The sequence below is a fragment of the Capra hircus genome, chromosome 10 (assembly GCF_001704415.2).
Source record: "Capra hircus breed San Clemente chromosome 10, ASM170441v1, whole genome shotgun sequence".
Lineage (NCBI taxonomy): Eukaryota > Metazoa > Chordata > Mammalia > Artiodactyla > Bovidae > Capra > Capra hircus.
In genome coordinates this window covers 81,526,888-81,539,012 of record NC_030817.1, presented here as the reverse complement: position 1 = coordinate 81,539,012, position 12,125 = coordinate 81,526,888, and the positions used below count along the sequence as shown (strand labels likewise).

General features: G+C 42.7%; 1 protein-coding gene across 8 annotated transcripts in view; it reads left to right on the top strand.

Annotated features, from left to right (window-relative positions):
* NEO1 (neogenin 1) overlaps positions 1,184 to 12,125 on the top strand; it is a 234,435-nt gene continuing 223,493 nt past the window's right edge. For 3 of the 8 annotated variants that reach the window (XM_018054672.1, XM_018054674.1, XM_018054670.1), the window contains exon 1: positions 1,207 to 1,525. In XM_018054672.1, the coding sequence (XP_017910161.1) occupies positions 1,396 to 1,525 (130 nt within the window). In that variant the 5' untranslated portion in view covers positions 1,207 to 1,395. Of the gene's footprint in view, positions 1,526 to 12,125 lie in introns of all 8 variants that reach the window. The other 5 variants (XM_018054669.1, XM_018054668.1, XM_018054673.1 and 2 more) reach the window with 4 other exon arrangements.

Sequence of the window (12,125 nt, the reverse complement as noted above, 5' to 3'; positions counted from 1 at the left end):
GGTGCAACCTGTACGATTTTCAGTAATCTCATCAGCCGTGTAAGGACAAACTGCTTTCTCCTAACTTTGGGTGGCCTGGTTCTACCTCACGATTACTAAGTGGTTTAAAATCACAACGCTCCAGCTCCCGGTTCACCAGCGAAGAGATGTGATTTCCTGGTACGAAAACGCGAGGTGGCCCGCAAAGGTAGAGGTAAAAGGTCTCAGGTACAGCCCGCGGATCGGCCCAAAGGGGGTCATGGGGTTCCGCCCAGGCCCCCGCACCGGCTGGTAGAGCGGACACCGGCACCTTTGTTTGCGCTCCGCTTCCCTGGACCCCGGCCGAGAGCCGCGGGTGGGGGCGCGGGCCCCGCGGTCCGGGCGGACCTGGCACTGTCCCGGGGAAGCTCGCGGCGAGGGCAGCCCGGCCGGGAAGCAGGAGGTCAGCGGCGGCGCGGTGGGCCCCCTCCCACGGGAGCCGCGCCAGGTCCCAGCAAGAGCCGGGCGGGATCGCTATTGTTTTTGGCTGGCACATAAATCCCCGCGCCGACCCTCTGCGCACCCAGGTTTCCTCCCGGAGGCCATTTGGTTTCCTCTGAGGCCCTATATAGAGGCGCCGGGCCCAGGCTGAAAGAGGTGCGCACCCGCTCCGGCCTCCTGGACAAGCCCGGGCTCGGAGCGCCTCTCATCCTCTGGTCTCCGCAGCCAGAGGCGTCTGGGGAGGTGAGGCGGGCGGCGAGGAGAGAAGGGGTGTGTTTCTCCCGGGTGCGAGGAGGCCAAGTGGAGGAGGAGGTGGAGCAGGAGGAGGCGGAGGAGGAGGATGATCCGCTTCTCCGGGGTTTCCCTGACGCCAGCAGCAGCTCTCGGCGCGCGCTCCCCGCGCCCGTCCGCGGCTCCGGGGAGAAGGGGGAGGGGAATGGGCCTGTCGCCGCGGCCGCGAGGCGGCAGCCGGGATTGCAGCGGGGGCGGGCCGCGCGCGGAGCCGAGAGGGTACGGGCGAGGGAGACGCGCGCCTGCGCGTGCGCGGGGGTGCGCGCCCGGGGTCCCCGCCCCCCACCCCTGCCGCCCGCGGTCTCCGCCCCCCTCGCGCTGGTGTGTGTGGAGCTGGAGTCGGCGGCGGGTGGCGGCGCCTGGAACCTAGAGACGGACCCAGCCCCCCCACCCCCCAGCCCCGGAATGTACTGACTCCCCCCTCTCCGCTCTCCTCCCCTCTCCGCCTCCCTGCAGGAGGGAGGCGCCCCCGAGTCTCCCCTCCCGCGAGAGGGGCCGCGCGGGCCGGGCCGGGTCGGGCTGGAGCAGCGGCGGCGGCCGCCGCGGGAGCCAAGCCTGCAGCGAGGGACCGGCTGAGGCGCGCGGGAGGGAAGGAGGCGAGGGCTCCGCGGTGCTGCCGCCGCCGCTGCCGCTTGCCGGGAAGAGATGGCGGCGGAGCCGGGAGCCTGGCGACTCCTCAGCACCTCCTTCTTCTGGCTCTGCTGCCTGCTGCTGCTCGGGCGCCGGGCGCCAGGCGTCGCGGCCGCCAGGAGCGGCTCCCCGCCGCAGTCCTCAGGTAAGCGGCGGCCGCGGGGCGCCGACCCGGGAGGCTCGGGGTGGGGGCGGGGGCGCGGTACCGGCACCGGCGGCGGCTGCGGTGTTTTTGTTTAGGATCCAGGAGGAAACGTGCAGGAACTTCTCTGTCTCGTCTCGGGTTGCGGAGGAGAAAGGGGATCACGCAGGGTGGAGAGTGAAGTGGGCAGCCTGGGGCGCCGCCAGGAGAGGGGCGGCGGTGGGGGCGCATCGGGGGCTCCTGGGTCTAGTTGTGCGCTTTGTACCCGGAGGCAGGTTCACCCCTCGCCTCCCTCCCCTCCCCCAAGGCTCATCCCACTTGTAAGAGTGGGACATTCTTGTGCTCACACAAGCACCAGTAGAGGCCACTACACACCTCATTAAATAAACAATCGTATGGCCAATTCATTAATTTCAGGAAAGGGGGGGCGGCCTGAACTCCGCATTCCCTGGCCAGGGATTTCCCAGCTGAAGTCCCAGGGAAGCGCTGGTTGATCTCCAGGGACTCCTCGTGCGGGATTTGCAGCCCCGAGGCAGCGGAAGAGCCAGGGTGTCCGAGGAATACGGCTCACCCCCCGTAACTGGTGGTGTTGACTTAACGATGAGAGCGCCTTGGAGAACAGCTCCAAGTGATTATATCTGTTAGTGTTTCCGCTATGAAAATACCTCGTCTTTCCTGGGGATTACAACAATATTTATAGCCTGTTATCGGGCTGTTAACCTAGGGAATTGTCTAAGTATCCGATTTTAAGTATATGCACGTTGTTTTCAAGTGGCAATATTTAAATATAGTTATCCACAAAAGCTATTTGCATGCTTTGTAGATCATAGAGTATTGAAATCACCTGCATCCCTATTTATTTAAGGGGACCAATGAACAAAATGCCAAACCTGCCCGTAAGGACCTTACTGTATAATTGAGGAGCGGGACACACTCACCAGAAGGGCAGATTAGCATGTAATCTGTTTAAATTGTTTGACCAAGGCGGTGTATCATAAAACTTGACAACTTTCACCTAGTTGCATGAGAGCTGAAATTTTTATATTTGAAAGTCATTTTATCAGGCGCAGTGGCAGCTTCTGTTCAACTAAACTATTACTTATTTTCCCCTGGTTTATATTTAAAATCACACTGCAGTGTAACTTGTCTGATAAAAGCTTGCTTTTTTGATTTCCTCAGAGTATATGTAGCACATAGGTTTTACCAGTGTTAAAAAGTTTTAAACCCAAAGTACTATCAAATCAGCTACATAAACAATAGGTTTTTAGTATCAAGCTTACACTTGTACATTCAACCTGGAGTATACATGTTGGTCCTGAAATGTAAGTACCTGATCCACCCCTTTCTATTCTTGTGGATAAGCAAGAAAAATATAGCTATCATAGAAGACTTATGTAATTTTATATGTAAATTTTTAAATATAGTTCATCATGTTTGTGGTAGGAGTTTCTGTTTAAAATTTTGTCAGTAATTTTGTAAGTAAAGTGCTAGTAATTTTAGATTAATAAAAACAAGAAGTCTCTAAGGAAGTCATGACAACTATTTCACCATTTATTCATTTGATGGACTTTTATTTTGTGCTGATAAGAGGTGAGAAGCATGGCTGAAATGTGCACTTTGCCTTCATGGAGTTTGCAGTCCTTCGTGTTTAGGAAAGACAGCCATTTAAATACTAATTATACAGTAATTAAGTTGTTCTGGTAAGCACTACTGAGAAGACTAGGTTTTGAGAAAGCTTAGACTGCAGGGACCTAGCCTAGACTGGGTGTCAGCATGTCAGCAGTGAGATCTGAGTAGGAGCAGAGATGAGGAGATGCACAGATAATTAGTGGTATAGTTGGGTCTAGAGCCTGAATCTTCTGATTCTCTGCAGAGTGCTTTCCACAATCCATCCAGCCTCACTGCAAAAGGAAAAGGAGTAACTGCAGCTAGGAAGGGTTGGTCAGTTCATTTGCAGGCTGCAAAGACATTAAGGGAATTGAAAAGGGAGTCAGCAGTGACTGAACAAGCTGTTTCAGTAAATCATGTGTCTTTTGTCAGTGGCTTAAATTTTTTATTTCCATTAAGGGGTAGACTCAGACACCTTTCTGTAGGGGACTATAGCAAATAGGTGGTGGGATATGGAGATACTTGGTAGTAAAAGGAGAACAATGGAGTGTGGGACAGCAGGATAAATGGGGTGTTTTTCCAACATTAGGTAGACGAGAGGTGGTAGAGGAAAGAGGGGAGGACTGATGAGAGAAAATGGTCAGCAGTGGAAGAGGGTTGGAAGTGATTAGGTACATGGTCTTCGAGAAGGAAGGAGAAGCAGATTACTGGAAAGATGTTCAGGGACCAAGAGAGAGGACAGGACAGAGCCGCCTGTGCAGTGCGAGTCTTCTCTGACTAGAATGATGAGGAATGGTGCACAGGTGGAATTAGGGGCCAGGGTGGAGACTGGTTGGAAAACAATGTGAGAGCTCATTTGAAATCTGAAGTTCCAGTTTCAAGAGACTCGATCAGCTGTGTACACTTTCAATGGCAACTTTTTGTATCCTAAGAGCAGAATTAGTGAGAAGTTTTAATCCAGTATTGATTACTTCTGAGTTACATGAAACATAGAAATTGTTTTTTTAAAGCTTTTATTAAAATAATCAAATATTCAATTTTCTGATCAAATTGCAGAAGAATATTTGATAAAAGGTCACAATGACACTGAGGCTAGCCTTGACCTAGAGTTCAGAGGTGTACTATAGAGGCCATGTAGCTATACTTCTCGTTTAAGGTAAGACTCCTCTTGTTAACATCCTGCATAGGTGATTATCAGCCAGAATCATTAATTTGATGATGTGATTCATTACCTCACAAAGTAGTCTGTTCCTGTTTCAAATAACTTCTGTTAGTTTTTTAAACTAACAGAGCATAACTTTGTTTTATGCAGTACATTTAACTTTAATTTTCACCCTCCCCATCTTTCTTGAATTTTTTTCTCTTTTCTTGCCTTTTTTTGGTATTACCCTATCTCTTGATTCATCTCATACTCCTGTAATCAGTTCTGCATTTGTTTTCAGGTTTTTCTTTCATCTTCTCACTACATATTGCTGTCTAAGTTCAATCTTATTCTGTACATTTTACTTGTCTTCAGTTGCTGATTTAAGCTAATGACTCTCCTGGTCCCCTCTTCACGTATCACACTCTAGCTTCACTGAAGAGGTACCATACATTACATAAAACCAAAGGTAAACTTATCTTTGCTCCTCTTCTCTCATCTCTTCTCTCCAGACAATTACAAACCAATTTCTGGTCTGGGACTCTTACACTGATTGATTGATTACATGGACTTGTCTTCCTTTGTTACCTGCCTTGGACATCACTGTTCATTACTCAACCAAGTTGAGATTTAGAAGTCACCCTGGACTCTTCCCTCCCTCTTTCCCCTAGCTGGTTTGTGTGTGTGTGCTCAGTCGTATCTGACTCTTTGCCAGCCCATGGACTGTGGCCCACCAGGCTCCTCTGTCTATGGAATTCTCCAGGCAAGATGGGTTACTGGAATGGGTTGGCATTTCCTCCTACAGGGGATCTTCCCAACCCAGGGACTGAACACTCGTCTCCTGTGTCTCTTGCATTGGCAGGGGTTCCCTGGGGAGCAACCCCAACTATAGCCAATAGTTCTTACCACTGTGCCCCTGGGAAGCAACCCCAACTATAGCCAATGGTTCTTGATTTTTACCTCCTAAGTATTTCTTGAATCATTACCACCTCACTGAGAGTAACAACAGTGGCTCTGTAATTAATCTCTTTATCTCCACAGTTAGCCTGCCCAAATGAGCTTTCTTATATATTTTTTCTGAGCATGCCACCGTGCTGCTTATAATCTCATAGTAGTGCTCCATAGCTTGCATGTTCGAGTATAAACTTCTTGGCATGGAAATGGTGAGGCATTTGTGTCTTTTACCACAGGCTCCCACACTCCCAGTTTAAAGCCTCATTTCTTCTAATGTGTGCCCGGTGGTCCACCTCTCCAGGTTAACTTCAGGTCTTCAGGCCTTTGTTCATGCTGTTCTTTCTTCCTGGTAATGCCACTTCCCATCTTATCTACTTTTGAAACTCACACTCATCTGTTCAGTGAATTTTTCTCTACTGGCCTGCACCCCCAAAGAGACTTAGAGTCATCACTCTCTGTGTCCCTATGGCTCTTTGAGTCCTTTTCATGTAGTGTCACTTATTTCTTATCTTCTCTACTAGTCTGAACCTCTTGAGGGTTTGGATTTTTCTTACCTGGTGTAAAACAAGCATCTGGCGCAGAATTGATTACCGTGAATTGTTTCTTTATTGAATACTGGATCTCTTTTATTTTTAACTCCTGGGCCTTATAGCACAAGTCTGATTCCTTTGTATGATGGTCCTTCACATGTCTGATGACAAAAATTTTGTGTGTATGTATGGGTTGCTTCTCTTTCTTCTTTCTAAATTAATCATCCTAATTCCTTCAACCACTCTTCATATTGCTTAGTTTTTCACCTTTTGTGAGCTTGGCCATCTTTTTCTGGATATGCTGCAGTTTTAGTATTTAGCAGTTTTGTCATCTTAGGAAAGATCAGTGATCATACTAATTGATCTGTAAACAGAGGCTAATGACCTGCTTTGCCTGCGTAATAGAATGAAGTATAAAAGAGTTCATAGATTTGCAGGGTGAGTGCTCAGAGATTAGAAATGTGACTGCTTTTAGTAAACCATATGAAAATTTATATGTGAATGGTGAAAAAAGACTTACCATATAGAGGCTGAGGATTTGAACATGACTCGTGGTTCTATACATTGCCGTACCTCTGTTGGGGGCTATAGACAGGCAAGAATAATACCTTGCTTATCTGAGTTGTCAGAAGAATACAATGTCTTAAGAAAATTGTTGATAAACTGAGAAGTACAGTGTCTGTGTAGAAAGAATGGTTTTAATGCTTTTTATGAACTTAAAAACGTAATATAATTCTATTAAATTTTTTGGAAGTGTAGTGTTTTTCCAGCGTTGATCATTGTTGGTTTCTTTATTACTTCTTGCTAATATAAAATATAGAGATAATATTAATCTTATTATGAGGAAGCTCTATATTAGTAGTCTTTCTTGCCAAACCCTTCATTTTTTTTTTACTTACTTTTGTGTGATTGGGAGATGTTTACCAGGCAGTTGGTGGTGTTTTGGCTTCTGGGTAAAATTGCATCAACAATAGGAAAGTAGTCAGGGGAAATGACTATAGTTAAGATCTTGTTGATCAGAGAGCTAATGAGGTGAGAAAAAAAATCTTATGTTTATGACTTTTTCAAAATTGATTTTTGTCATGGGACACAAGCAGTGAAAGATGATATTAAAATATAGCCCCAATATTGGGATTTGTTCAGAATCAAATGAATTTTTTGACTAAAAATTTTTGGAAATAGAGACAAAAAATTTCATATAGACCTCCTGGTATAATTTTGGTATTTTTCTTTCTAGTCACATAATTTTTATGTTGTAATCATGGTATATGTACAACCTTTTGTGTACATTATGCCATTTTTCTTTGTTACCACACTATCTTTAAATCATCAATTAAAAATTTTTAAAATACTTAAATACATGTTTGTTTGAAGGAAAAGAAAAAGTACCTAAAGTAAATCTTCCACCAACAAATTCCTTTTTTTAACCCACAAATAACCACTTCTAATACTTTTCCTTCTGTATTTATATATGTGTATGGTTTTGTTTTTCACACATAAGCAAGATCATGCTACTTACTGTTTTTCAATTTGTTTTTGGTTGACAGTGTGTTGACAATCTTTTCATGCCACTACCTACAGATTTTCCTATAATATTTAAAATGTCTGTATACTGTTCCAGTGGATCAGTGCAATATTAATAGTGGCCACTAAAAGTACTATATATTGAGTACTCACTGAGCTGTAAGTGCTGTGCCGTGCTCTAATACACGTGTTAAATCCAGTAGACAACCCTGTGAGGAAGATTGTAATATCTCCCCATTCTACAGGTGAGGTAACTGAGTCTGAAATATCAAGTGAATTGTCATAGGCCTCACAGCTCTGATGTGGAAAAGTTGGCATTCAGGTGTAGTTCTTTATTGGTCCAAAGACTGATCATTATACTGACCTTTAGTATACTGCATACTGCAGCTAATGATTATTTTCCTTTTATGGATGTTGATGTTGTTTTCAATATTTTGCTCTAATAGGAAATGCTGTAATGAACATATAGTCTTTCCCTCTATATTTTGGATTCCCACATATGGAATTATTGGTGAAAAGGTAATTTTTGTGTGTATGTGGGAATCAGGGTTCCATTAATTTTGAAAGAGTAATGAGATCATTAAGAATAATATCATTGACCTGGACTTTAACGATTCTTCAAGACATTTTCATCTTGAATTGTGAACTTAAGGTCGGTATTTTGAAATGCAGGTCCCATAGCTTCTCTGTTTTGACTCAAAACTGAAGAGATTAATTACTTAATTAATAAGTAATTTCAAAGGTCACTTCTATCTCCAAGTTTTTATAGCTCTGAAGTCTATAAAATTAAGTGGTAGATTTATCTCAGCTAACTGACTTCTATTCCATTCGTGTGTTTGAACACTGATCAGTTCTGTTCTTTGATTCAAGAATTACCTTTTGTCATTCTTGAAAGCCCAAGTTACTGTACATCGTTTTTTCCCCCTAATGTGAAGTTGGATATGATTGGGAGAATCTTTTAAGTTGCCTGTTAATGGTCATATATAATTTTACTTCCTGTGTGTAAAGATAGCTTTAGGGCTGATTTCAAGAAATAAAGTTTCAGTGTTAAGCAACTGTAACATGTTTTAAGTTGCAGTATTACTTGAAATATTAGATAATTTTAGGCTTATAAGGGATGTAAACTAAACTGGCAAGGTTACTGATCTAGTTGAAAAGAGCAGATTTTGATTCTCCCTTTGACTTGCTTATGTAAAGAAAGGGGAGAGAGAGGTAGTGGCTTTTTATGTCTTATTTCATTAAAATCAGTACTTGAGTTCTTTTTAAAGAGTTAGCAGTTGGACAGTTTGAGATTCACATTGTGTCTTTGCTTTTCCTATTAAAAAGAATCATGAGAAACAACCTCTTTTTTTTGAAAAAAAATTTTTATTGAAGTATAGTTGATTTACAATGCTATTATTAAAAAGAGATTCATTTATATATATATATTTTTTCATATTCTTTTCCATTATAGTTTATTATAGGATATTGAATACAAATCCCTGTGCTGTACAGTAGGACCTGTTCATCCATTTTATGTATGATATGATAAGTCACTTCAGTCGTGCCCAACTCTGTGTGACCCCATAGACGGCAGCCCACCAGGCTCCTCTGTCCCTGGGATTCTCCAGGCAAGAACACTGGAGTGGGTTGCCGTTTCCTTCTCCAGTGCATGCATACATGCTAAGTTGCCTCAGTTGTGTCTGACACTGTGCGACCCCATAGACGGCAGCCCACCAGGCTCCCCCGTCCCTCGGATTCTCCAGGCAAGAACACTGGAGTGGGTTGCCATTTCCTTCTCCAGTGCATGAAAGTGAAAAGTGAAAGTGAAGCCGCTCAGTCGTGTCTGCCTCAGCGACCCCGTGGACTGCAGCCCGCCGGGCTCCTCCGTCCATGGGATTTTCCAGGCAAGAGTACTGGAGTGGGGTGCCACTGCCTTCTCCACCTGTTGTTGCAGATGACATTAAAAAATAACTTCTTTAAACTTGTTTTTTGGCAGGAAATTTTCAATTTAATTTTGTAGTCAGTTGGATAGTTGTTGTATAGCCAAAACTAAAAATCAAGGTAGTTTTAACTAGTTGCAAACATGTTATCTTGGAGGTATAATTATGCCAAAGCCGTGTACTGTGGAGTTACTAAGATTCATTGGACATGTTTTCTATCCTTAGGAAACCTCGGTCTAATAGCGGAGATAATAACTTAATTTGGAGAGAGAAGGTGTAATTACTGCTGTAGGTGGAAAAACAAATTCTGGAATTATTGTGTTACTATTTATCAAAATAATAGTACTGCTTTTCCCATAGTTTTGGTTCTATGTGTTTAGAGTAGTCCCAACTTAGTTTTAACAAGTCAGTAGACTAGAAGTCTCAAAGGGAGTTATTTTTCGTTTCCTCTGAGTGAAATGATTACTGGAATGTTTGAATATATGAGAATGCTAATAATGGAACCATCTAGGGGTTCAGCTACTTCCATGTCTTCGGGAAATCCGGAGATTGATCGTACAGGTTTTCAGGATTTATTTATTACTGGTCAGTAATAGCCAATAAAACTTACAGAGGAGCCCTGAGCAGAGTAAATTTTTAAAATGATAACCTCATGGAAACTGAATACAGAATATTTGTTTTTCAGCTGCAAAGTGAGTGAGTAAAAAAATTACCAAGATATATCCTTATATTAAGGTCTAATTAAGATGATAATATTATCATATACAAATTCAAGGAATAGGATAACAAATTGCAAGTTTTATTTATAATTTTTTACTCATAGCATGACTTTTCAGGTAAAAACTAAAATTTGAGGATCTTTTTGGTTAATTCTTGAAAGCTTTTGGTTTGAAGGGTGTTGTTAGTTGTTTCAAAGTTACACAATGTTGTATATCCAGGAGATGGTGTGTATTGCGGCGATTAGTGAAGTGAAAGTGAAAGTCGCTCAGTCGTGTCTGACTCTAGGCCAGAATACTGGAATGGGTAGCCTTTCCCTTCTCCAGGAGATCTTCCCAACCCAGGGATTGAACCCAGGTCTCCCGTACTGCAGGTGGATTGTTTACCAGCTGAGCCACAAGGGAAGCCCCCTTTATTAATGACATCCCAACTACATAGAAGTCAACTGTCTTGAACCCTCACTTCCAAAACACAGCTGAAGACTAGAGGATAAAAGAAATAATCAAAATCTGTATATCAAAGTAAATAAGTTTCTCAGCGTCCCCGAAGTCTTTGTTTAGAGCCTGTTTATCTTTAATTCACGTGTAGTTCTAGCAAACTCTGTTATCTGATTTCTGAGTCCATAGTTGGTCAGAACTGGTTGGAAGACTTATTTTGGAAATGACCTTTAACCACAGCAGTTAGTCACCTTTGTAAGGAAGAAGATGTAAAATAAGTATAAGAACACAAAGATCTTCTCTTAAACAGAAGTGGTTGTCTCAGCCAGATTGAGGAGTTTCTTTTCCTTTCCATCTCTGCTAATGGATATTTCTTGCCCCTCCTTCTATAGATACAGTCACTGTCTGGGAAGAGATATCTTCCCTCAGAAATCTCTGGAGTCCCATCTCATTTCAGAGTGTTCATGTGAGTCCAGTTCGGCCTTTGAGGTGGGAGGAAAGGAAATGTGAATAGAAAGGGAGGTGAGGTGACTGGGCAGGGTTCCTTCTCTGCTAGTCCCTGCCCCTCAGGCTGTAGAATTTCTCTATTAGCAGCATTTTAAACCCTGATGGCTCAAATATTTATATGAATTTAAATTTGGGGAGTGACATTAATTGTTGATTTGATTTTAAGAAAATAAAAAATATTTTAAAAATTTCAAACAATATGTGAAATAAAGTGAGATCATATATTTCAACCCACTCCCCAGAAATGATAATCACTTTTAATAGCTATGGACTTTCTGTTTTATGTATACAATTGAATCTTTATATAATATATACATATACAAGTGAGATTGTGCCATGCATTCTGTTTTCCAGCTTGTTTTGGGACATCTTTCCATTGTAAGTACATATAATTTATCACAGCTATTTTGATAGTCACATGGTATTTTATAGGTGTATCATAATTTATTTAACCAATTCCATTTAATGTTCTCAAATTATTTATTGCAGTCATATGCAGTGAACCCACTTTAACAAATGTCTTTGCGCACATGTTCGAATATACTATAGAATAAGTTTGTAAATGTTGGAATTGTAGGATAAAACTGCGTGTGTTAAAATTTTTGCTAGTTATTTCCAAGTGGTTCTTCAAAACGCTGATTTTTCTCTATCAACAGCCTGTTTATCCACACACTTGCCAAAATATTATTTTCAGACCTCAGGCTTTGTCAGTCTGATAGATGAATAAAATATATCTCTTTAAATTTTATATTTTAAAATTATTAATGGAGTTGAGCATCTTTCAGATTTTTGTTAATGGTTTTATTATTTCTGAGAATTGTCTGTCTTTTGTTTCTATTCCTTTAGTTAGTTAGTTAAGTCGCTCAGTCGTGTCCGACTCTTTGCGACCCTGTGGACTGTAGCCCACCAGGCTCCTCCGTCCATGGGATTCTCCAGGCCAGAATACTGGAGTGGGTTACCATTTCCTTCTCCAGGGGATCTTCCCGACTCAGGGATCAAACCCAGGTCTCCAGCATTGCAGGCAGATGCTTTAGCCCCTGAGCCACCTATCCTTTCTCAAATTGATGGTTCATTTATAAATATAAATTAGATAATATACTTAAGAATAGGAACAATTTAAAACTACTGTCAAAACTCCCATGGCTACTTGTGGTTTTCACAAAATGAGAGGCACACAGAGTAGTTGTCAGTCTGCTTACCCGACTTCTGCTAGCCACTGCTAATATTTGCTTGATGTGGATTCATAAGCTTTCAAACGGTTCT